The sequence below is a fragment of the Nothobranchius furzeri genome, chromosome 12 (assembly GCF_043380555.1).
Source record: "Nothobranchius furzeri strain GRZ-AD chromosome 12, NfurGRZ-RIMD1, whole genome shotgun sequence".
In the NCBI taxonomy this organism is placed as follows: Eukaryota; Metazoa; Chordata; class Actinopteri; order Cyprinodontiformes; family Nothobranchiidae; genus Nothobranchius; species Nothobranchius furzeri.
Window position 1 is genome coordinate 331,915 of NC_091752.1, and position 24,380 is coordinate 356,294.

The 24,380-nt window shown below is 43.9% G+C and overlaps 1 protein-coding gene across 2 annotated transcripts in view; it reads left to right on the forward strand.

Annotated features, from left to right (window-relative positions):
- Nucleotides 1–23,263, forward strand: part of kif16bb (kinesin family member 16Bb) — a 34,893-nt gene extending 11,630 nt beyond the window's left edge. For both annotated transcript variants that reach the window (XM_054749794.2, XM_054749795.2), the window contains exons 13-19: nt 707–826; nt 907–958; nt 1,041–1,178; nt 4,497–4,579; nt 6,840–6,928; nt 19,993–20,086; nt 20,634–23,263. In XM_054749794.2, coding sequence (XP_054605769.2) covers nt 707–826; nt 907–958; nt 1,041–1,178; nt 4,497–4,579; nt 6,840–6,928; nt 19,993–20,086; nt 20,634–22,808 — 2,751 coding nt within the window. In that variant the 3' untranslated portion in view covers nt 22,809–23,263. The remainder of the gene's footprint in view (nt 1–706; nt 827–906; nt 959–1,040; nt 1,179–4,496; nt 4,580–6,839; nt 6,929–19,992; nt 20,087–20,633) is intronic.
- Nucleotides 23,264–24,380: the final 1,117 nt, after the last annotated feature.

The following is a 24,380-nucleotide window of genomic DNA, read 5'->3' on the forward strand; positions in this document are numbered from 1 at the left end:
TGTGTGTGTGTGTGTGTGTGTGTGTGTGTGTGTGTGTGTGTGTGTGTGTGTGTGTGTGTGTGTGTGTGTGTGTGTGTGTGTGTGTGTGTGTGTGTGTGTGTGTGTGTGTGTGTGTGTGTGTGTGTGTGTGTGTGTGTGTGTGTGTGTGTGTGTGTGTGTGTGTGTGTGTGTGTGTGTGTGTGTGTGTGTGTGTGTGTGTGTGTGTGTGTGTGTGTGTGTGTGTGTGTGTGTGTGTGTGTGTGTGTGTGTGTGTGTGTGTGTGTGTGTGTGTGTGTGTGTGTGTGTGTGTGTGTGTGTGTGTGTGTGTGTGTGTGTGTGTGTGTGTGTGTGTGTGTGTGTGTGTGTGTGTGTGTGTGTGTGTGTGTGTGTGTGTGTGTGTGTGTGTGTGTGTGTGTGTGTGTGTGTGTGTGTGTGTGTGTGTGTGTGTGTGTGTGTGTCGCCGGCTGAACACAATATACAGTTTGACTCTCGCCACCATAATCTGAAGGATTTATGGCATCTCGTTTGCCGTTAGCCTCTCGGCTTGGCGGTGACGCATGGTTTGGATGCAGCCATTCTTCGTGGCCTTCGGCGAGGAAGAGCAGTCATAAAGTATTCAGTTTTCTGCTGGTTGCCATTTAATGTCTGTCAGCGTTTTTATTGCGCACCATTGCAGCTAAAGGCTACTGAATGTATTGTTTCTTGTATGTTCTGGTGTGACCCGCAGGAGGAGACGGTGGCTCTGAGAATGGAGGGCAGCGGAGTCGTCCTGAACTGCCAGTTACCTCACCTGATAGGCATCAACAAAGACCTGCTCACCACTGGAATCAGACTCTATTATCTGAAAGTGAATAGATCATTGGGAAGTTAAATGCCAGCTCTGTTCAAGTCTGCTTTTGTGTCACAATCTTTTGATCTTGACCGCAGGAGGGCAGAACCCTGATTGGGAGTGAAGAAGCATTGTGTAGTCGGGATGTCGGTGAGTTAATTTCACGACCCTGTACTCGTGGCACCATAAGCCCAGCTGCTGCTCTATTCAAACTACCATAATTGTGTTGCAGTGCTTGATGGACCTGGACTCCTCCTTGAACACTGCCTGTTTGAGAACAGCGCTGGGATCGTGGTTCTGTTCCCTCAGGATGGTGCACCGTGTTCAGTCAACGGGTCTGTGCTCTCCGATCCCTGCCAGCTCAGTCAGGGTAGGGATTTTCTTCTTTTCCTGCTTAAGTAAATTTTCTCCTGATATGAATTAAATATGAGAAGAAAGGAGCAATTCAATTCAAAAATACTTTATTAATCCCAGAGGGAAATTGGTTTAAGTACACACAATTCTGAGATCAGACATGAATACATAGACACATGACAAGAACTGGTGACTGTGGTCATTCGGGATCCTGTTTCCCCCAGCGAGAGCAGCCATCTATGGGGCTCATCTACTGAACAGTCACAGATAGGAAGGAGATCTTGTGAGAAGCAAAGAGTACATTGACTCCTACAGGTTGATGACCTCGCCAAGCTGAAGTCCACCAATCCGAAGGCGGAGGGGTGGGTAGTGGGGTTAAGGTCAGGTTTTCACAGCATCTGTCTGCATTCCTTCGTGGGGGTTTAGTTGCTTGCAGCTCAAGGCTACCAGGGTGTCAGATTCGGATAGCAAGACTTTGTTTGGGTCAAGCTGAGATAATTTTCCTCTCTGCCTTCAGTCTTCAAACTGATCATTCCAGTCCTTCAGTGAAGCCAATGTTGGGTTTTTGAACCTGTCCATACCGTCCGGTGATTCTCACAGAGATGACATCCATTTTGCGCACTAATACCGGTATCGCAGCTAGAACATTTTCCAACTACGAATCACCTCGAGTAACGTCCCAGTCTGAGAAGTCTCCACACGGACGGTGCTTTCCGTGGGTGCGGGTCGCCCTCCAATCGCTCCCGTCTTCGCAAATTTCCAGAAAACCAGATATCCTCCCACTCCAATCAGGAGAAATCCAGTGATCATCAGGCTGAATATCCACACGTCTTCGATGTCCTCAATGGAAAACTGGGAGAGGCATATGATCTTCCATTCCCTCCAGGAATCCCACATATATCCCACCGGGTGTGTCCCCTGTGGACAAGTGGGAGCCCCCTGCTCCGTTCTCATTGTTGAAAAAAATCTTATCGATTGCATTGAATGACCAGTTTATCAAATCCATGGTTAGTAAAAAAATAGTTTTTCAGAAGAAATGCAGAGAAGCACTCTGTGGGCAGACAGGACAAAGAGCCTTGGGGGGGAAAAAGATAAGGGAGCGAAAGAGGGAAGAGTCTGTACTCCGAGTGCCTGAAGAAGAACTAGCTCAAGAGGGTTTATATGAGGATAGTCAGGGGGAGGGGAAAAAAGGCACTTACGGGTTACCCTCCACAGAGAGGGCAGTTTTGCTATGGAAAAAAAAACCACCTCGGACAGATATGCGCACAGACTTAAGACATTACACAACATAAGTGTCCACTAGGTGGGAGCAGCGCTCATCACCTCAGTTTGGACAGGGGAGGGAGATGATGTGTTAGAGGGCACATTGACTCCAAGATACGGTTCCACGGCCTTCACCGGTCTCAGTCCCGCCCAGGCTGGGATAGGGAGAGTTTCCATAGCGACGGCAGCATTCCACATTTCTTCTGAGGGGAGTTTACACTTGAGCCTCACAGGCTCCAAGGACACCTGATTTAGATAAGAATTGTTTTAGGGACAGACAGATAATTTCCTCTCTGCCTTAGGGTCCTGTTGGTCTGCAACCCCTCTAGATCCAATAATGGCGTAATTTATCAATCCCAGTCCGTGCTGATCCATCCACTCGCTCCTTGATCGAATCCACCATCTGTGCCAGAGCCTGAATCTCAGCCAAAGTTCCAAGCTTACGACTCATCTTGACAATTATGAGTTTGTGTGTTTACAGCACGATGCAGTCCATCCCTGAGCTTCGGGATTGAGCCAATATTCCTCGAAAGCTCGTTAATTTTCTGGTAAGCCAGGTAACCGCTCAGGCCAAACAGCAGGAATCCCGACACCAAAACGACGAATATCCAAACGTCTTCAGAATCCTCTACAGACAGTTGAGAGAGGCATATCAGGTGCCACTGTTTCCAGGAGTCCATGATATACCCAGCTGGCTCTGTCCCAGACGGGCAGCCGGGAGCCCCTTCTCCCGTTCTCATTGTTGGAAAACTTTTGTCTATCGAGACCAGCTGACCAGATCCATTTTTAATAATTCCCAGTTTCCAGAATAAATGCAGAAAGCGCCGTGCACACAAAGACAGGACAAGGAGCCTTGGGATGAGGAGGGAGGGAGAGGAGAAAAAACGTCAGTACTCTCCAAGTGCCGGAAGAATGTGCAATGCACGACTTTATAATAATTTCTCTCCACACTTCACAATTATTTGGCTTATTGGAGTTGATGACACTTTTATCCATTTTGAGTGCAGCAAGATGACGTCAGCGCATCTCCTCTACAAATGAAATCCACTTTGTGTCCCAGGCTGTTCTGCAGCTACGCACTCGAGCCATGAGTGGACTGTGAATGCAGCTCTCCACAGGGCAGATGCCATTTCGCTTACCAAACATTTTGAAGGGCGAGGGGCCCTGGACAAAGCTCCAGACAAAACCCCAGGCCCTCCATTTAATTGGCAGATGGAGTTGATAGGGCCGACAGGTTTTGAAGTGGGTTGAGCATTAACCTTTCAAAGGACTGAAGCGAGTTGAGCTGAAACTATGACCCCCCCCCCCCCCCCCCCAGCAGGTCCTGCATGCCGAGGGCTGGGGGCTTTAACCACTCCCTGACTGCTCGCTCGTATTGCTTTGCTTTCCCAAGACAAAAGCACAGATTCAGGCTATAGTGGTCTCATTTATAACCCTTTCAATTTTTCCACTATCCCCATCACAAATTCATTCATCTGAAGTCATTTTCTTCAACAAATGATGGCAATTTTCAGTCCAACAGCAGCTAAAATCTATCGAGGCTTTCTCAGGTCATTAGTGGTGGTAAGATTAGTATTTGCTCTGAGAGAAGAGGAGGATGGCAGAGAAGAGACCTCAGTCTGGAGGTGGCCGTACGAGTAGAGCTGCTCACTTCTATTCTGGAGCTTTACAAGACTAGTCAGGTTTCTTGGATCTTTTGCTTCATTAAATGATCTTCCTGGTCTAGGCTGCAGCCATACGTAATAGTTGGATAGTATTCCTTGTGGCAATGCATCCAATCTCCTGTGCAGAGGAAACTGGAAAACTTGAGTAGCAAATAAGTTCTCAAAGTTCACTATAATCCCTCAGTCACGAGAAGCTTCCTGTGCTTCTCAAGGCCAAGGACGCTGCTTTTTTATGCATCGCAGACACTTGGCTACACCAAATGTTTTCCAAGAGACCATTTAGCTGAAGCAAATCACATGTTCAGGGCCGGATTCCGTGTTCATGTAAGGTCACAAGTTCAGCCTGTTTTAGTTGGATCCTCCTTTGGTGGACACTCTTAATGCTTTAATAATTTGGTTCTCTGTAGGTGCAGTTATAGAACTAAGAGGAGGAACCACACTTTGGTTTAATCATCCAGGTGAAGCTTCCCAGCTGAGAGAGAGACGGCAGGTACAGAAAATACCTCAGACACATCCCTGTAGACTTTTCTACTCATCAGTGTAAACGTTGGCTACTCAAATGCCCGATTCACACCGGGTATGGAATTAACGCAGTCCAAGTTCCGCACAGCTTTTGCAAAGACCAAAAAACGTTCGGTCCACTCGAAGCATTCTCGCCCGACGCGATGCTCCTGTAAGTTTCTGCATTGTTTATTTTTTTCCGAATGCCGCATGCAGATTTTCATTAAGTTAAAGGTGGAATATGGAACATTTTTATAAGAAACTATATTAAAAAATACCTCCACAGGGTGTTTAATGGTGTGCAGAATGTACAGTTTCTCCTATAAAAGCTAGATTAAAAAAATTAGATAATCTAAGTTTTATTTTGACGGGCATGGCACTGGGTTTATGTTTACATCTTCCAGCCAATAGGGGGCACTGTTGCGGTAAAAAGTCCGCTTGGGAAAAGTGAGGCTGGGACTGTGTAAACCATTTGGACTCGTTAAGTCAGGCAGCTTATTCTGAGCCCAGATGACGTTGTAGCGGTAAATACTGTTGTAAAATAAACTTATTAGTAGAAATTGGTCTTTATCCTGCACGATTCCTCACTGGACATGCTCGCTGGTCACTTCATGTCCGTAGCGAACCAACACCCTGACGGCTGAATTTATTCTGTTGTTGCACTTCTTCCTCTAAACACAAGATGTCGCTATTGTGTCCGTGTTCCATATTCAACTTTTAATGAAATTAAATGGGCAAGACAGGAAGTGAGATGTGGTTCAGCAACGTGCATGCGTTATATTTCAGAATAAAACCCTTGTTGACTTATCTTTTTTTTATTATTGAGCTACCAGATCAGTGTATGGCATTTTTACATGTGTATCTTTTATACGTATTGTCGATTTTAATGCAGGAGCAAATTTACGGAGATGCCCGGAAGCTGTACGGAAACTTGGCCGCATCCATTCCGTAGTCGGCATGAATCAGGCGTTCCATTTCTAAACGGTCCCAGTCAGGGAGCCTGTTGGCTAAATGCCTTTTAAGTGCAAATGTGACACCAGAAGCTCCTGAAGTGTGATTTCTGATTTTACTGCAACTTTATTGCATTTTTCATTTAATTTCATTGCATGGAAAATAATTGAACTTTTGCTTTTCAGAGTTAAAGCAAAAATACTCATTAAATCAGAATCAATTTAAAATAACTTTTTGCAGTTTTTGACCACATGCATTTTAGTCTTTTTATAAATTAGATTGCAGAAGGGCATTATGACAAAATATGTAGCTTTATTACGATGTCATCACAGCAATGTTAAGCAGTATCGCAATTTTTCATTTAGCCTTTATACAGTTTTCTTTTAAGATGCACAATAAAGCTGGATATTTTCTACTTCTATTCCACAATAAATATTTAAATGTATTATTCATTTCTTCACTTTTTGATCCGTTTCCAGTGAAGCTAAATTTTAGTAACGGTCATGAAAAAAGTTGATCCTTAAGGAATAACCACTACAAGTCTTATTTCTAGGCTTTTTACTGGTAATTGCCTGTTACCTGTTACATTTTAATCCTTGATCAAAGAAGATTTCCAGGTAAATTGCTTTAAAATGAAGCAGATTTTTGTATAAAGGAGCCCTGCTCTAACCATCATGCTTTATGTTTTTTGGTTAAAGTTCTGATTGGTCGTTTAGGATAAAATGAATTTCTAGTGTTGTGTGTCTAAAAGTCGTTACCTTGATCTAGCATTTTATAGATCCAGCTGTACTTTGACAGCTCTGGTTTTATGTTTTTGAGAATGGCCCACACACTGCTGCAGCAGCGCTCTTCCAAAAAGTCATTCTCATTCATTTTTAACTTCTCAATGAGAGTTTTGACACTTTCTCACAGACTCTGTCTTAAAGTGTGTTGGAACAGAAATAACTGTCATGATTTGGACGCTTCAATATTTTCTCAAAGGCTTTTATTTTCTCTGAATATTGCACAGATGCCCTGTAATCAAAGATTCTGGCTTAATGTGCAGAAAATACAAAGTAAAAATGTCCTCTTGGTAAAATGCGCGAACGACCTTGAACTGTTTTGACAATTTCCCCAAATCTTGTTGTTTTTTATTTAAACTTCACTGTTCTGCAAAAGTGTCAAGAATACAGAGTTTTATTTATAGTGTATACCAAAAGTGAGCCATTGTTTAATTCAAATCCTTCATAGAGACTTGTCACTCATTTCCTTTTTCCTGACAGATTTTTTTGAGTGGTTTCTCATTCTGTTCTCTGCAGAGAGGGCTGCTGTCTGCATTCTGGCCGTGTCTGACCGACTCGTCCAAATCGACAGAGAATGCGTCTGCGGCGATGCAGCAGGATTCAAGGTAAAGCACGCAGACACTTTCTGTAGCTCTCTGACCATTGCTGCACCAAGTCCAGCCTTTACAAAGCCTGCTAGTTGAACAGCGTTCATCAGGTATGTCGACCAAATCAGGGCCATAAATCAGGGCAGCATTTATGGGAGTGGAGGCATGTAAAACGCTGTTCTGTAGTGCTTCATGCTGAGTGGGAATCAAGTCCGATACAACCGGGGACTTGTCTCAAAATCACTTTAAAAAATTTTGAAAATAGCTTCTTTGAATTTGCATCTCTGTTTGGCTCGATCGACTTTGTTGTTGTTTCATCTGACCTGCGGCCGCATGTCTTGGACACTCGGGTGAAGAGAGGGGCGGAGCTGTCAACTGACCACTACCTGGTGGTGAGTTGGCTCAGATGGTGGGGGAGGATGCCGGTCAGACCAGGCAGGCCCAAACGTATCGCAAGGGTCTGCTGGGAACGTCTGGCAGAGTCTCCTGTCAGAAGGAGCTTCAATTCCCACCTCCGACAGAACTTCCAAAATGTTCCGGGGGAGGCGGGGGACACGAAGTCTGAATGGACCCTGTTCCGTGCCTCCATTGTTGAGGTGGCCGACCGGAGCTGTGGTCGCAGGATCGTCGGTGCCTGTCGTGCTGGCAACCCCCGAACCCGCTGGTGGACACCAGCGGTTAGGGATGCTGTCGAGCTGAAGGAGTCCTATCAGGTCTTTTTGGCCTGTGGGACTCCAGAGGCAGCTGACGGGTACCGGCAGTCCAAGCGGAACGCGGCTCGGGTGGTCGCCAAGGCAAAAACCCGGGCATGGGGTGGGTGGGAAAGCGGTGCGCTACCAACACTGTCTATAGTGGGGATGATGTGCTGCTGACCTCTACTCAGGACGTTGTGGATCGGTGGGCAGAATACTTCGAAGACCTCCTCAATCCCACCGACACGTCTTCCAGTGAGGAAGCAGAGTCTGGGGACTTAAGGTTGGACTCAAGTCTCTGGTGCTGAGGTGACTGAGGTGGTTAAAAAGCTCCTCTGTGGCAAGGCTCCAGGGGCGGATAAGATCCTCCCGGAGTTCCTTAAGGCTCTGGATGTTGTGGGGCTGTGTTGGCTGACGCGGCTCTGCAATATTGTGTGGACATTGAGGCAGTCCCACTGGACTGGCAGACCGGGGTGGTGGTCCCCTTATTTAAAAAGGGGGACCGCAGGGTGTGTTCCAACTACAGGGGGATCACACTCCTGAGCCTTCCTGGTAAGGTCTATTCAGGGTTCTGGAGAGGAGGGTCAGATTGTTTAACCTCAGATTCAGGAGGAGCAATGTGGTTTTTGTCCTGGCCGTGGAACACTGGACCAGCTCTATACTCTCAGGGGTGCAGGGTATAATGTCAGGTTTATGCACCTAAGACACCACATAACAGCACAACACAGGAAAGAGACCCAAAAGTCAGAATTCTGTTTAAGCTCGAGGAGAATGGAATAAAGTCACACCAACCCAGTCTCCACTGAGCTGATGCTTCCTGAAAACCATTCTGACCTCTGAAATCTGAGCACCTCTATTTATTACAAGTTGGGAGCTCCCTAGTTACATGCCTGAGAGCTGATCTAAAGGGAGGGGGGAAACGCAGCTCTCAGTCCTAGATTGTTGCAAGTTTAAAACAAAGAGCATTCATTATTACACAAGGAACTTTCAGTGTCTTATCACAAGATGAGTCAGCAATTGACAGAACAGCGGATCTTCTCAGGTCGTCCTTGGGTCACATTAAGTCAGATTTTAACACCCTTAAAAACTCATGAGGGAATTTTACAATACAGCAAATGTTTAAGTATAAATGATAAAATCATTGAGCATAAAACATGTTAAATGAAACAATCTTTAATTGTAATAAAAGCATAAAACATGATAATTGAAAACATGAATAATAGTTCTGACATATACATACTAGAATCACACTGTTTGCTATCAGTTGTGGATTCTGAGAATGACCAAGCAGATTAATATATGAAGCTTATATCAGGTATAAATATCCAGGATACTTAAAATCGATGTAAGTTCATACACCAACCTGTTTGGTCTATTTTTAATCCAAAGATTAATGTTTAATTTAAGATAATGTAATAGCAAAAGTTTATTTTTGAATCAGAAGTTAGGAATCTTTGCTTTTTCAATAACCAGAAATATTTATACCTTTCTGTGTTCCATTTCAAAAAATGAAGCAAAGTTTAAAAATGAAGAATTAACTAACAATTTTAAACTTGACTATTTGAAACGACAATTTAAATGACAATTAAATTGTCATCCATGAATTGTTATTTTTAACAGCTTTGATATTAAACTTGTTTAAAAGGCAAACCTGTGACTGAAAAGCTAAATTGAAAATACGAGTTTGGATGCGTGAATGTTCTCAGGTTCCTTTCAGAGAGAGAAGCACGTTCTGGGTTGGAAATGATGGTTTTGCAGCTAACTGTTGTTACTTAGAGAAAACGGCATCAGACACAATCTGTGTGCTACCTCACCCAGCAAGACGACCCTTTGTGAGGATCCGGAGGTCGAGGGAGGATGGTGTCAGCCTCCAGGTACTCGATCCGGTAGAGGAGACTCGAGGAACCGACTCTCTGGTCCGAAGATGTTGCCGGGTACAGTGTCGAGCGTCTGGCTTAACTCTGAAGGAGTTTCTCATCTTAACTCTCAAAATCAATAACTGGAAGAGTTTTTGTGTCAGCTGGTTACAGTTACGTTTATTCGTAGCTATTCTCATCGGCGTGACAGAACAGCAGGTGGAGGTTAGGGATGGCCGTTCCCGTATCCTCAGTGATGGTGGTTGGTTCACGAACTGAAGTTTCTCTGCTGGAAAGTTAGTTTAACAAACCCCTCAGAACACGCCCTCTCGGAGCAAGAAAGCTTTGGTCATGAGTCAAAAAAACATGTGATGGCAGTTACCCTGTACTCTGGATAAACTCTGTGTTAGATGGATAAGGTGGAAGTTGACCTTCTGATTTGCTGAACACACATTACTGATCATCAACCATAATCATAATTATACCCAAAGCATAATAATTCATTTCAGTAATTAAAAATACATTTATACTGAACCAAGTGATGATTTATGATGATTATAATAAACCTCAATCAAGTCAGTTTATTAAAAATTTTTTAAATTATTGTCGTGAACTTGAAGTGTCCTTCTTCTGGGACGGAACAGCAGCAGATAAAGGATGGTGTTCAGCAGACATCAGGACTCCTCGATTAATCTGTGGAACTAAAAGTTAGTCTGACTCGGCTGACCCAGCTGGGAAAATGTGACCTTTGTCACAAATTAGAGGCCCTTCATGACGCTACAGGGGGATCCTGGAGGGTGCGTGGGAATTTGCCCAACCAGTCTACATGTGTTTTGTGGATTTGGAGAAGGCGTTTGACCGCGTCCCTCGGGGGCCCTGTGGGGGTACTCCGGGAGTATAGGGTACCAGGCCCTCTGATACGGGCTGTTAGGTCCCTGTATGACCGGTGTCAGAGCTTGGTCCGCATTGCCGGCAGTAAGTCGGGCTCGTTCCCAGTGAGAGTTGGACTCCGCCAAGGCTGCCCTTTGTCACTGATTCTGTTCATAACCTTCATGGACAGGATTTCTAGGAGCAGCCAAGGTGTTGAGGGCATCCATTTTGGTGGCCTGAGGATCAGGTCTCTGCTTTTTGCAGATGATGTGGTCCTGTTGGCTTCATCAGAACGTGATCTTCAGCTTTTGCTGGAGCGGTTCGCAGGCGAGTGTGAAGCAGCTGGGATGAGAATCCGCTCCTCTAAATCTGAGACCATGCGCATCCCCATCCCGTCAATTAGGAGTTCCAAAAATACTTTTTTCAGTATAACGACGTTACTGCAGGATTTAAAAATATGTAAAAAGTAAGAAACTTGTTGGTCTAAATGTTTTAGTATTTTTCTAACTGATCTGTTTCCAGACAAATTGAAGCCTTCTCTATTTTATTTATGCTCACAATAAGCTTGTGTACTTGGCTTCTTCATGCATTTTTATTTTATGCATTAATGCATCATGAAAACTTTATCTATTATTTCAGAGTAAATAGAAGTAAAAGTAAGACATGCTTATTCATTCCACTTTTGGTTTTTTAAACACAGGAAAGGTTTCTCTTTACCTTGCTGACGTTTCGTTTGCGGCTGCAAACATCCTCAGAGCTGACGCTGATGGTGGCGTCACTTCCTTCGTTTATCCGCGGGCAGCAGAGGACGTTGTCGCCCTCTGCTGCCTGCTCTCTCCTCTCCGACGATGCAGTCCCATGCGTGGTCCAACGTGTAAACTCCATCGTCCCTGTTCATGGTCCCACATCCACGTCTCCTTATGTCTATAGCTTCTTTAATCCATCTTTTGTATTTCTGTTGTTCGGTGTTTATGATCCTTGTGTTGTCCCAGTCCATTATATGGTTTTCTCTTAAGCAGTGATCTGTTACGGCTGACTTCTTGTGATTTCTGCTTGTTTTGCTGCTCTTGTGTGTTTTTGACTTGCCTCTTTCTTGCACTCCTTTCTGTGTTCTATTGTTCGTGTGTTGAGTTGGCGTCCGGTTTCTCCTACGTATGTTTTATTGCAGAGTTTGCATGGGATTTCGTAAACGACTCCACATTTAAGTCCAGCTGGTATCTTGTCTTTTGGGTCCACTCTTGGATCGTGCATGGGACTGCATCATCGGAGAGGGGAGAGCGGGCAGCAGAGAGCGACAACGTCCTCTGCTGCCCGCGGATAAACTGAGTAGGAAGTGACGCCACCATCAGCGTCAGCTCTGAGGAAGTTTGCAGCCGCAAACGAAACAGTCAGCAAGGTAAAGAGAAAACGGTTCCATTTTAAAAAAAGAACCAAAAATGGAATTAGAAGACAAACAGCAAGAACGTACAAAAGATGCTTATTCATTTATCTCTATTATAAAATCCTGTAGGTCTTTTTTCTAATTTAAAAATCAAAAGTTGTTTGCTGCAGTTCATCTTTTTTTTTCACATTTATCCAAAGTCTGAAGGCACATTTTTACTCCCCGCCATGCCGTGGAATTGTGTGGCAGATCATTGAGCTGTCACCGTCTGTTCACTGAATTAGTGTCCAAAATCCAATTCTCTGGTCGACGATTCACCACCAACTAAAGCGGAGAGCAATTTGAGACTTCCCTCTGGTCTCTCTGATCCGCTAACCCTGTTTTTCAGCACGTGGAGCAGTTTGACGTGTCATTTCCTTCACAGAGCGGCCAAAAAAGAACTTTCTGCTCATGCCATTATTACCGCTTTCACTCAGACACCTGCAGCTGTTTTCCAGGTCCACCACTTTAATGTTCAATTTAGATATGAGGGTCTGAAAACACACATGCTGGCGTGGATTACTGCAGGGCTGCCATTTGTTGTTGACACGGCTACTGTCGTCATTATCCTGCATCACAAACTCTCGGCTTGAGCTCCGCAGCAGCCCTGTAGGCTGCCTTTACAGTAAAAGAAACATCAGGATCATTTGAGTCCTGTCCACTTTTACTCAACATGCATAATTAAATATTAAACAATGGTGCTTATTTATTTTCCTTCTCTAACCTACAACATTAAACTCTAATCTATTCAAGCTCTGTGTGGAAATACGTTTTTTTACTTGTAGCTCGGATTTGTATTCTGCTCTTGTTCGGCTTCTTGCCTCACTTAGCATAAACTCCCTTGCAGCAAGGACAGCACTAATCTCAGTAATCTTGAAAATAACCCTCAGCAGTAAGTTGGAGCAAATAATTTGAATTCAAACGCTGGCTGTAGATATGTTGCACTCTGGGAGCGACACAAAATATCCGTGAACTGACCTGCAGCTTATGGAGAGGTGCTGCCCGTTCTGAACAGGCTCAAAGATCCAGCTTCCTCCTCACACACAAACTAAATTCACACTTTAACGTATGTTTTTGGTTGTAACAACGCCGCACAAACATTAGATCAGATGTGTTCGATTTCAGAGCTGGGACTCCTTTCAGAGGTCCCCAGGGCCCGCTCACCATCTAGCATGTTTTAGTTTTTTCCCTCTGCTTCAACACACCTGAATTAAATGAATGGCTCATTAACTAGCTACTGCAGGACTTGATGACTTGCTGAAGTGTTAATTCAGCTATTTGAATCAGGTGTGCTGGAGCAGTGAAACATTGCAAAGGTGCAGGACGGTGGACCCTGAGGGTAGAACCTCATTTATTCTTCATGCTTGTAAGGTAAAATAACCTTTATTTTTTGCTATTTTACAGAAATTACTACTGTAGGAAGATAACATTGGTTAAGAAATAAACTTTGGTGTTTTAGAAAATGTTATAATGAAGTGAATTTGTATAATTTTTCTGATTTTCAGATCTTTTTTTTTTTACCTATATGGGGGAAAACCAACTTAAAGACTTTATAAAATGTTGATGGGATTTATTCTCCTCACTTGACCTGCTTTAAAAGATGTTTGCTAACTTTCACCGACTGATTTTAAATCCCCCACAAAGCTAGAAAGTTCAGAAAGGCGCAACTTTTAAAGCAACAGTGACCAAAATGCAGGCTGCTGATTAAAAGTGGAGGAAATTATGAAAATGTCATTGTTTATTTTATTTATTCAAGCAGGTTGTTTAATATAATATCCACCAAAACCAACCAGAGAAGGATGTTGGGAATTGTGGTACATTTGTTTGATTTGTGATATTCTACCGATGCATACCTCTTCTGATTTCTGCCTTGTAGTAAAGCTAAAGAGGCCCTCTAAGAATATATAACACTTAAATTAGGGAAATGAACTGTTCTGATGAGCTTTAAAAGGTTTTTTATTTTTATTTTAGGGTCACTTGTGGTTCATTTGTTGGCTCTTTTGCTACCTGTAATCCTCGGTCTGTAAACCATAAGTGGCTGTTTTGGTATTTGACTTCTATTTAGAAGATGTGAAGTAAGAGACTTTCAAATAGCAACTAGATGTTTTAGGAAAATGCATATTTATATTAGACCACATGTTGTTCTTGGCACACAGTCAATACTTGATACCTGGCAACAAATCTTGGCGTAAGGCCAGACTGGAGCCTTATGGGCCATTCCCATCTGTACCGGGTCGGCCCGGGCCGGGTAGCCCCAGTCGGCCCCAGCCTGGCCCGGTTGATTCCACACATCCTTGCCTTAAGCCCATGTGGGCTGATTCTACCCACCAATCAGAGGCTTGCTCTAATGGAAGGTGTGAATTTGCTGTCAGCAGTGGGTGTGTTGGCCCTGGTCGGCCTGAAGCAGACCCCCTCGAGAAGAGGGCTGAGAATGAGCCTTGGTTGGCCCGGAAAAATACCAGGCCACCCAGATATGTAAGCAACCTACGCTACCCGGCCCGGGCCGACCCGGTACGGGTGGGAATGGCCCATTTAAGGAACACGTAGGAGCTCTGAGGAAGGCTACAGCGTTAGCCAAAACTCGTCAGCAAAAAAGGTGAAAACAAATCTTTGCTGTGTTTGGAAAATAATTAAAACAATGGATAACACTCTTTACTGAACTGCAAAGTTGTAAACAACCCTGCCACAGCCTCCAAGAATAGGCTTGACCTTGACCTTCGTCATCACCCTTTCCTTATTCTGCTCTTATTCCGCTTTTCCTGGGATCCACTGATTTCCCTCTTATTCATTTTCTCTCCCTTTTTTCTTTTTATTTTTTCTCATTTTAAACACACTTAAAATCATGTTTAGAAATTTTATACTTGAAATATTGTTTTTGTGACTCTCCTCGTGATTTTTATCTTGATAGGCACTTTGTAAAAGATTGTTTTGTTTAGGCTGAGCTGATGTTCACTCTGGTTTTAGCTCTTTGTTTAGTCCACGCTTTCTTTACTTCGCCTCAGATATTACTCTTTTACTTCAGGGCTTCTTCCTGATGAGTAAAGTTACTTTTTTTTGCACTTTTTATTGATGGTTAGCAAAATGAAAACAAACTGGTAGCTACCAGGGATCTCACTTATCAAAATGGCGTAGAATCCTTACTAAAACCGTACTTAAGCTCAGCAAAAAAAGTACTTACGCCAAGCAGGTTTGTGATCTATCAAACATGGAGGACACACAGCTGCACGCAATCTCCGCTTCATAAATCAGAGACTATCTCGACCGGTTCTCAGCTGCATTTTAGTCACATCCCGTCCTCACCACGCCTACTTACTGCCATAAATAGTCAATGGAAAGTGCCTTGTGGATCTCATGCATATACATAAGCCGGCTGTTGCAGCGCTCCGCCAATGGCATGGCGACCGTAGATCAAGGCAGATGAAGGAAGCACAAGTTGAGGTACCTGTGGGTGAGGTGGAGAAATGAAAGGAAGTGCTTTTGCAAAACAAATGAGAGAAAATCCACGGAGTGGCACAGCGTTGCTGAAGCCGTCAATGCTGAGTTCTTCAGAGAGATCTGTGGCGGACATAAAAAAAAAAAAAAAGGTTCAATCAGGATTCGATCCCCAGACTCCCGGGTGAAAGTCACACGCGTTAACCAGTCAGCCAAATGGAGATCTGCCCTGTACAACTAGCCAGGGCGCATGATGTTCTGTCTCAATCTGTCCCCCTGCTGATATTCTGCATTCTGGCTTCAGGGTGTGCGTGTGGGGGTCTTGTTCTGTGTGAAAACGAAGTGGTACAAGTGATAATGCTGCAGGATTTCATAATGTTATCCTTCTCAGCAGCAGCACTGCAGGTGCTCTCCATGTCCAGCATGTGTGCCAGGTCCGCACATTTTTCCGCTAAGTTTTCTTTCATAAATCCCCAAGTTTGCGTGGAAATTTGCTTACGCAGTTTTCTGACCCTGTTTTGTGCGTAAGCTAGCTCGATGAACGAGGCCCCTGCACACTGAACTCTACTTCAGCCATTGCTCCACACTCAGGGGCGGATTTAGCAATTTGGGGGCCCAAGGCGAACACAGACATGGGGCCTCTTACACTAAATTTCCGACAATCTTAACTTTAACTGGATTTGCGAAAATCTACCCTCTTCTGACACGATTTATTTTCACTTTTATTAGTCTTCCTCTTTTTTCCTGTTTTTCTCTCCCTTTGAGTGCTTTCTTCTTCCTGTCAGTGCTCCTGCTTTTGCCTTTGTTATTTTATTTCTATTTTCCATTTTGGTCTGTTTTCCTCCCTTTAAACATTTTCCATCGTCTTTCCTTTCTGCCTCCTTTTGATGTTTACATCGAGAAACGACGTCACTTTCAGAAGTGAAGATAAAAGCTTTTATGAAGCAAGCTGCTTCTTTCTCATTGGAGCCACTAGGATAACTCCATTTCATGCTTCATGTTTTACTATTGCTTTGAGTTTGTCACGAACGCTCCCGCCTCTCTTCTTCTTATTTGTGGTCTTATGGCACTTGGCAAACAACAATTTGGTGCATTACTGCCACCAACTGGATTGGAGTGGAATGACTACCAATCACTTCCTGCTTGTGCATCGGCGTCTTAATAACCCTCTTATGACCATAATTATAACAGGGCCGCCTGGTATGTTTTTAATCTTATGGCTGTAAAATTGTAATAAAAAGTACAAAGTGTGTGTAACTCTTCTCCATTTTTCAGAACAACCTCAGCTTTCAGTGTATGGTTTGTATTTAGAATTTATTTCTATTAAAGCCTTTAAAAAATCAGCTTCAAAGTGAAAAAAGCAAAAAACGGATTTGAATTTTTTACATTTCTTACTGAACAGGAACTTTAAAATGACTGGGCAAACAATTTAAACTTTGAACTGAAATGCATCTATTCTTTAAAAAGTTTGAACCTTGGTATCTTTTTTAGCTGTTTTTAAGACCATTTAGTATTGTTAACTTTCAGATGTTTTTATTTGATGTGGTAGACCTTGAAGCAGTTTCTCTCCAGCTGCAGGCCGAGTCCTGCACACCTCACACTGTCATGGGGTGCTTCTCTGGCACACCGTGTTGCTATACCAAGAACTTTTGTTGTAGCAAAAATAATTATTTATTGTAAAAAGATAAATAATGCTGGAATGAAGCTGAATCTTACAATTAGCAAATAGTTGAGGGTTGTTCAAATAAATAAAAAAAGACTGAACAAACATTCATACCCTGGTTCACTGGAGATCTGTCCTTCTTCGTGGTCACTGTCTTCAGATATAAGCCTTCTGGGACACCTAATAGATCGTGTTGATTTTCTTTGAGGCATTTCCATAATTTCATGCTGGTTTTTATGCTTATTAGCTTCCCCGTTCCGTTATCCGCTTCCACCGCGGCGCTGCGCTCCGTTTCAATCAGGCTGTACAGCAGGATATCCCCTCGTAGCGATATTTTCCATAACTCTGATTGCTTCATGCTATAGATCGTTGGAAAGCTGCTTTTATGTACTTTTAGGAACCGTTGGAATTATTTGGATTTGATCAGCCGTTCAAAAGTTATAAAACGGAGCATTTTGGATGACAAACTTGGCACGTCTCTGAATCTGTGTTGTGATTCGTTGCGCTCAAGACAGGGAATCCCGGTGGCTACCGTAATGTATTGTATATGCACGAAATGCCCCATTTTTAATCTTTTCAGCACTTTTGGAGTTTTAATGATATCTTGAATGGTTCAGGAATTATGGTATTGAGAAGTGCGCATGTCCAATCCCGTCTGCGGCCACAGGTTGGTAATAAGAATATTGTGGCATTAACAGAGGGGTGCCGGTGGTCAGGGCTAGGAGGCCCCCCACCACTAGGGGGCCCCAGGCGGCCGCCTACCTATGCCTAATGGTAAAACCGCCTCTGTCCAGACTCCCTTGTTTCAGTCCGAACTACAAAGTTGTTTAGTGCAGTTTCTGGTCGGGGAGTGCTGTTTCATTTGAAGTTGCTCATATTTCTGGCTCAAGAACCTTTTCTATCATTGCATCACTACCATGGGTTTACCTCTGTTGGATTATTGCAATGCATCTGGCCTCAATCAAGTCATTGTCCAGACTACAGATGAGTTTAAATAGCACTGCTCAGCTTTTATCTGGTGTTAGAGTGAGGGAACGTATGGCTGTGATGTTTCTCTCAGGTCAGCAGTTCAGTTGTTAGTTGTCCCAAAAACAAGACTGGAGGGTCTACCATTACATATCAGTCTCTCCATATTTTAAAGTCTTTCTTTTTTAAAGCTGTAATAAATAATCTAGAGAAAAGGCTAGGTTTTGAACACAAACATGGTCAAAAAACACTCACCCCTCCCTTCAGGTATGTTCCCTGGAATGATTCTGCTGGAACCGGATACCCGTGATGCCAGAAGTAACGTGATGGTGCTAAACACCAGTCGCCATTTTCTAGGTCCAAATGACTTTCGTTGTCCATGACTTAAAATGGTTGTTTATTCTGCAATGGCAAATCTGCAAAACAGGCTAGCTTTTAAACAGTCACAGAATTCACCCCTTCTGTCAGCCATCATCCCTAGACCACCTGCGTGATACCAAAACCCATATTGCTAGAGCAAACGAGAGCGCTAAACACCAACGTTTTTTAGGTGTGGACGTCTTTTGTTGTCCATAACTTGGTGTTTTTCTTTTTGCGACACTGGTAGTTTGTCCTAAAGTTGAAGTGGTAGAGGCGGCTGTTTCTCCTATTATTGGGCAAAGAACCTGGACCCCGGGAAGTGTGGGGGTTTGGCCAGACAGACGACACAATGGTCCAGTGGTTGCTTTCGGTTCGAATAGTTATTGGTGAATGTTTTTAGACAAACGCGAGAGAACCACATTATACTTTTTAAAAATAATTTCACAACATATTTAAGAGGCATGACAAATATTTTAAGCTAACTTGTTTTCAAAATTTTGTTCTAGCGTCTTTAATTTAGCATCAAGTATATTTTCAGAGTTACTCTTTAGTTTGTTTTTAATCATGCTGTGAAGCCCCTTGGTCAACGGCATTGTTTTAAAATGCTTTCATAAATAAAGGTGGAGTGGGAAGAAGTGGGACATGTCGGATCAGTCAGTCCAACCTTAATCTGTGACGCGCTTTTCATGCAAGCGTAGCTCAAAGCGCTTGACCAGGTGAGAAAATTGACCCACAAGTCAATTCCACATCTTTTTCCATAAAATAATGCCGGACGTCTTCTATTTACCCACCCCACCCCCTCCACACACAAAAACACACACAAGCTATAATGAAAGGACCGCTGGATGAGTGCAGATTAACAGATATTTTACACTCGGCCATCAGGAGGTTGGACCTCTTCCTCCAGATGTGGCTCACACATCAGCACCAGGTACTGGGATGGGTCTATTTGTAACAAATACTCTGATCACATCAGATAATTTTTGAGGTTAAACATTGTTGTTTTGCAGTTCAGATGAGTTCAGATTGGCAGATGTTTAAGCAGTTTTGAGGTCCCGCTCTTTAAAATGGTTAAGCCTCCATCGACATTGTCGGACTGACCCTGAAACCAACTATTGTTAAACAATAGAAAAAACAGTGTAAACGTGTGGGTTGTAAGGGACATAAACAATCAAGAAATGACGTTCACCTCCATTATTTTCATTGTGAACAAGCATCAGTGAGTACAGGACGTCCTCCGGATTTCCAGAAACCCTTTAATCATCACCGGGACCCAAGCTCTGTCCATCTTTGCTTCTGCTGCTTTCACTCTTTGTCAACCTGCTGATGCACACAAAGCTGTGCTAAAGCTGCCGTTCAGTTCACAATCATTTTGAGCTGTATGTTTGGTTTCTGCAGCCCCCTCTGGAGTGCTGAGTATTGTGTAAATCCTCAAATCAACAAGCACAGATTCTATTTAATTTCACAGCTAGTGGAGTGTCTCTAATCTCATCCAGCCATTTGGGCTGTTTGCTTTTCAAATCTAATGGCTGTTTATTTTTTATTTAGTTTTGTGATGAGGGTCTTAAAGGTTATTGCAGTTTTCCTCCAACTGTTCGGGGTCTCCGGTGTCGCGCCACATCAAATGATTAAATTGGTTCCTGAAAACAAAGAGCCTGGCAACAAACAATAGAATAAACACAACGGTACTCACACCTCACCTTATGTTTATGGGTTTAGCAGACGCTTTCTTCCAAAGCGACTTACAAGTACAACCTCATTAAAATGCATTTTTCTTTCCCCTTTTGGGAAATGTGAATTTAAATTTTTCGTTTGCTGTGTAGTCACTTAATCCAGATGGACGTGCCAGGAGCAAAGAGCCAGTCCACAGAGCCCAAAGTCGCTCTTAAGTCCACTCCAGAGAAGAACGCGACTACAGTACGTACTTTCTACCCTTGCCTGAATTCAGGATGACCCCCCCCATACCCCCCCCCCCCGGTCCAGGAACGTAACTGGACTTTGGTTTATGTAATTGCAACTCTGCCTCGCCAACGTTATTCATGATTTGTAAATTAAGGCCGATGTCGTGCTTATTCCTTCTCCAGCCAGACCAGAACAGATTTATGAGCCATGAATCCCTTTTCCCTTGGCTTGTGTGTGTTTATTATGCACATATTCAAAGCCTTTTACACATTCCTGTAGGGGTTTCAAAGAAAATGACACTTTGTGAAAGCATGCGCGCTTTTCCGTTTTTATAAACGCACCTTGTTATTTCTCCCTTCACTTCCCCTCATTTTGTCACCGTGCTTTCAAATTTAATTCCACACATAAATAAAAATTAGCTTCCAAAGTGAGCTGGATTAAAATGACTTGTTTCTCAGTAATGCCAGAAATTTGTAGTCATTTGCATAAAACGGGTTATTTTGACATCTTTGAAAGTTTTCTCATTTCCTTTCTTTCTCTCCACCTGCACAACATAAACTAGGCCATTCCTGAAAGAGATCCTGTCCCTCACACCAGTTTGGAGTTGGATGGAGACGCACTACAAGGTGGAGTAGGCATCGGGGATGGCCAGGAGCAGGAGAGGGACTTGTGTCATAAATCAGGGCCAGGGCTCGTGTCTGAGAGTCCACAATGGGGAGCTCTGAGTGGAGCTGGTGTTGCAAGTTATAATGCAGAGGAGCTTTGGTCAGGGGATGCCAGCCTCCAGCAGACAAGTGTCCTGGGCCCAGGTGATGGATGTGGCACGAAGCCAAAAGGGAATGCTAATGAGATCAGAGGTGTTGTGACTGACTGCTATAAGGGGAGACCTGGCTCTGAAGGGAGCTCATTAGGCAGCATGTCCCACCTGCTGAGGAATGGAGGAAGTGGATTCACGTCGGTCCTCCCAGAGACCAGCACTCAGATGGCCTGCTGTCCACCCAAAGACACAACGTTTGGGAACCAGCACACTTGTGAGGAGATGGATGAATCTGGAGGTGTAGAAGAGATCCCAGAAGTTGGTTTGACAGAAACTGCGGCACCTGCAGATCAAAACTCGGGGCTGGCCTCTTTGTTTAGCAGAGTTTCTTGGCTTTTCCGGGACGCCCATCGTCTCCTTTGGAGTCCTCCTACATTGCTGCAGCAAGTCGCAACAGAAAGACTGCAACCTGTTGGTGCCGCTTGGGCCAACCAAGTCATTTCTCTGGTCAAAGAAAGTTCTGTTCTTTCTGTGGTGAAGGACAGCCAGGCCTTCTCCGTGGCCGCAGGAAAATTCATCTTCTCCTTTTTTAAGGATTATCATATATTTTCTGTTGTGAACGATCTTTCCCTCGTGCAGCTCCTGCAGACAAACATAACTCCCCATTTTCAGCTCAAAGAGGCAGCTTGGGTGATTCAGAGCAGTGTTAGTCCTGATGATGCACAACGCCCAGCTCTGACTTCAGCACAGACCAAGACGGAAGAATTGCAAGATGATGAGCAGCAAACCTCCCAGGACTTCACCGAGGAAGATTCGCAGTCCCAACAAAAGCAAGACGGGGACGATATTCATGCTAAACAAAACGGTGAGAATGTTCCAGAGCCTCAGCTGTTCAAGCAGATCAGCATGACACAAGCATCTGAAGGCCCAGATAAGACACTGGACAACTTAAAACACATCAACATGGTCACTCAAACACTGATAGAATTTCCTGATGCTCTTATGAAGTTTCAAAACGTCCCGCTGCAAGACATGATGGACTCTCTACAGTCGATCGTCTCTTCAGTGCCCTCCTCCCAGATACGGGCTCTTTTCTGGCTGAGTGCAGCTAAATGCCGCCAGCCTGAACCCCAGCCCGGCCTCCTGATCCTGATGGATACTGATCTTTACACGCTGACCGCCGACTCTGGACTCCCGGCCTTGTTCCACCACCTCCCTCTGCTTCAGCTTAAGGAGATGCAGATAGGCTTAGGGGGTCAGAGTTTGCACCTAATCAGCACAGCTGAGGATGGCGTACTCTGTGTTTATACCCACAGCCAGAAGAACACCAAGGAGCTTTGCAGGGCCATCCTGGATGCCGTTTGTCCTGAAGACGGCAGGATTTCTCAGCACCCGCTAATCCATGAAGATCTGATGAAGTTATCTCTGGACTCTGGGGTGTCTGTGCCTGACCTGCTGCTGGACACTGGGTTAAAGCTTTACTGTCGATTCCAGAGGAGCTTTGCAGATCTGGGTTATCATATTTATTCTAATATGAACGAAGCAGAAATGACTCTGGGAGATGTGCAGCTGTTGATGTACACAAGTGTTGCAGTGCAAATGGCTGCCTGTCCTCCCAGCAAACGTGTGGCCCAGTTTTTCCTTTCAGATACGCATCTGGGTCTGGTGAGGGAGGACGCTGTCTGTCACCCCGCCCCACAGGCCGTCACAACCGCCTGCCGCTCCCAGTTCCACGATTTAACTATTCGCCGGTGCTCTGATGTGCGCTGCATACTGGTGCACGACGAGGACAAGAATGGAATGGTCGGGCTGGATCTGGTCCTCAGCGCGAGGGCCAGGGGTCACCCTGAAAGCGTGGCGTTGGCAGCTACCTCGTCTGAGCGTGCTTTAAATTCATCTCCGCCTCCAGAAGTGTGGAAATTAACTTTCAGTTGCTCCGCTGAGGCCACCTGCCTGATTAATCACTTGTCAAACGTCTGATCAAGGACTGAACGGTGGGTAATGAACAGCCCAGCTGGAAAACGCCCGCTCACTGAGAGCAGTGGCACAAGTGCATCCAGCCAGACAGACCAAAGGACGACTTCATCGCTAAATGACAGAAGACTTTGACCTACTTTGAAGCTTCTTTTCTCTTTTCACATCAATACCTTTGCTCTTATTTTTATCTCTAAAGCACTTGAATTTTCTACAGTTTGATGTTTAGAGTTAGCGGTTGAAATTTTGCATTTATAATTAAAAGATCTGTGTTAGTTTTAATAGGACTTGTATTATTTTTATGACTGACCAAGTGATTTCATGTATAAGGTGGTTATATTAATGTGTTTTCTACTAATTGAAGGTCTTTATGTAAAAATAAATAAAAGTAATGTGAAATTTTAATGTAAGACTTAAAATAAAAGGTTAAACTCACTTTTGCTGTGATGTTTTATTCACTTCTCTTATTTGGGTTGATGTGAGACTGTTTCTATTTTTGTCTCCATGGTTTCAGTCGAGCTCAGTTTCTCCGTCTTTTAGAGTTTCATTTACTCACAAGCTGACCCTTCATAAACCTGTTATACGCTGATCATTCAGACCTTACAACCGCTAGTAAGAGTTTTGTTTTCGGAGAGACTTCAGATGAATCCAATCTGTTGCCAGGCATCCAACTTTAGTGAAAATTGGAATATTTTTGATGAGCTGATGACGATGCATCCCTTTGGACGTCTTGATTGGCTTGCTTTACCTTATTGAGCTTAAAGAATTTGTAAATGAAGACGCCGTTTAGTCGGTTTTCTGCTGCAGAAGGGTGGGAGAAAAAACTGGAGCAGTTCTTTAAAATCTCATTTAAAAACTTGACCTACTGGAGGACGGCATGGTGGTTTACAGCCATGTACACGTAGCGTTGGCATGTTCTCCCTGTGCATGTTCGGGTTCTCTCTGGGTAATTGGATTTCCTGCACAGACCAAAAACCTGAATCTAATGGATGTAAACTAGTCTCTAAAGGAATTAATGAGCATTCTTCTCTTTCAGTTTGATTTATACGTTCTGTCTCAAAGACCAAAATCAGTTTTTTCTCTAGAATAATAAAAAGTAACTGCAAGACGACAAACTTTTAATTATTTTGCAGGATACAGATTACTTTACAGTTGTCAACACGCTAGAGCTGCTGGGTGGTTATGCTAAACAGACAGGCACCCATGCAAAATGCACACTTGCTTGTCTAGGACTACATCATGCATTGTGATGCGACATGATGCACTTTTTGCCTCTATAGTCAAAACAGTGATGAAATGTAGTGTGGAGGTCATTATTAATGGGAATGTTACACAAACATGCCATTGTGTTTTTAGTTGTTGCTGTGGGTTTGTCAGCTTTTCCCTCTTAAAGGGTACTTAGCAACTTTTTCATATTTTTTAATTTTCTAGAGCCAGTATGGGATAAAATGACTTTTAACAGAGTTAATGAAAGGCCACCCAGCCCCCATCGCCCCCGAGACCAGAATATTGAACTTGCAACTTCCGACTGGCGGGCTGCTCTGTTGGGACAGAAGTTTGAGCGGACATACCTGGCGC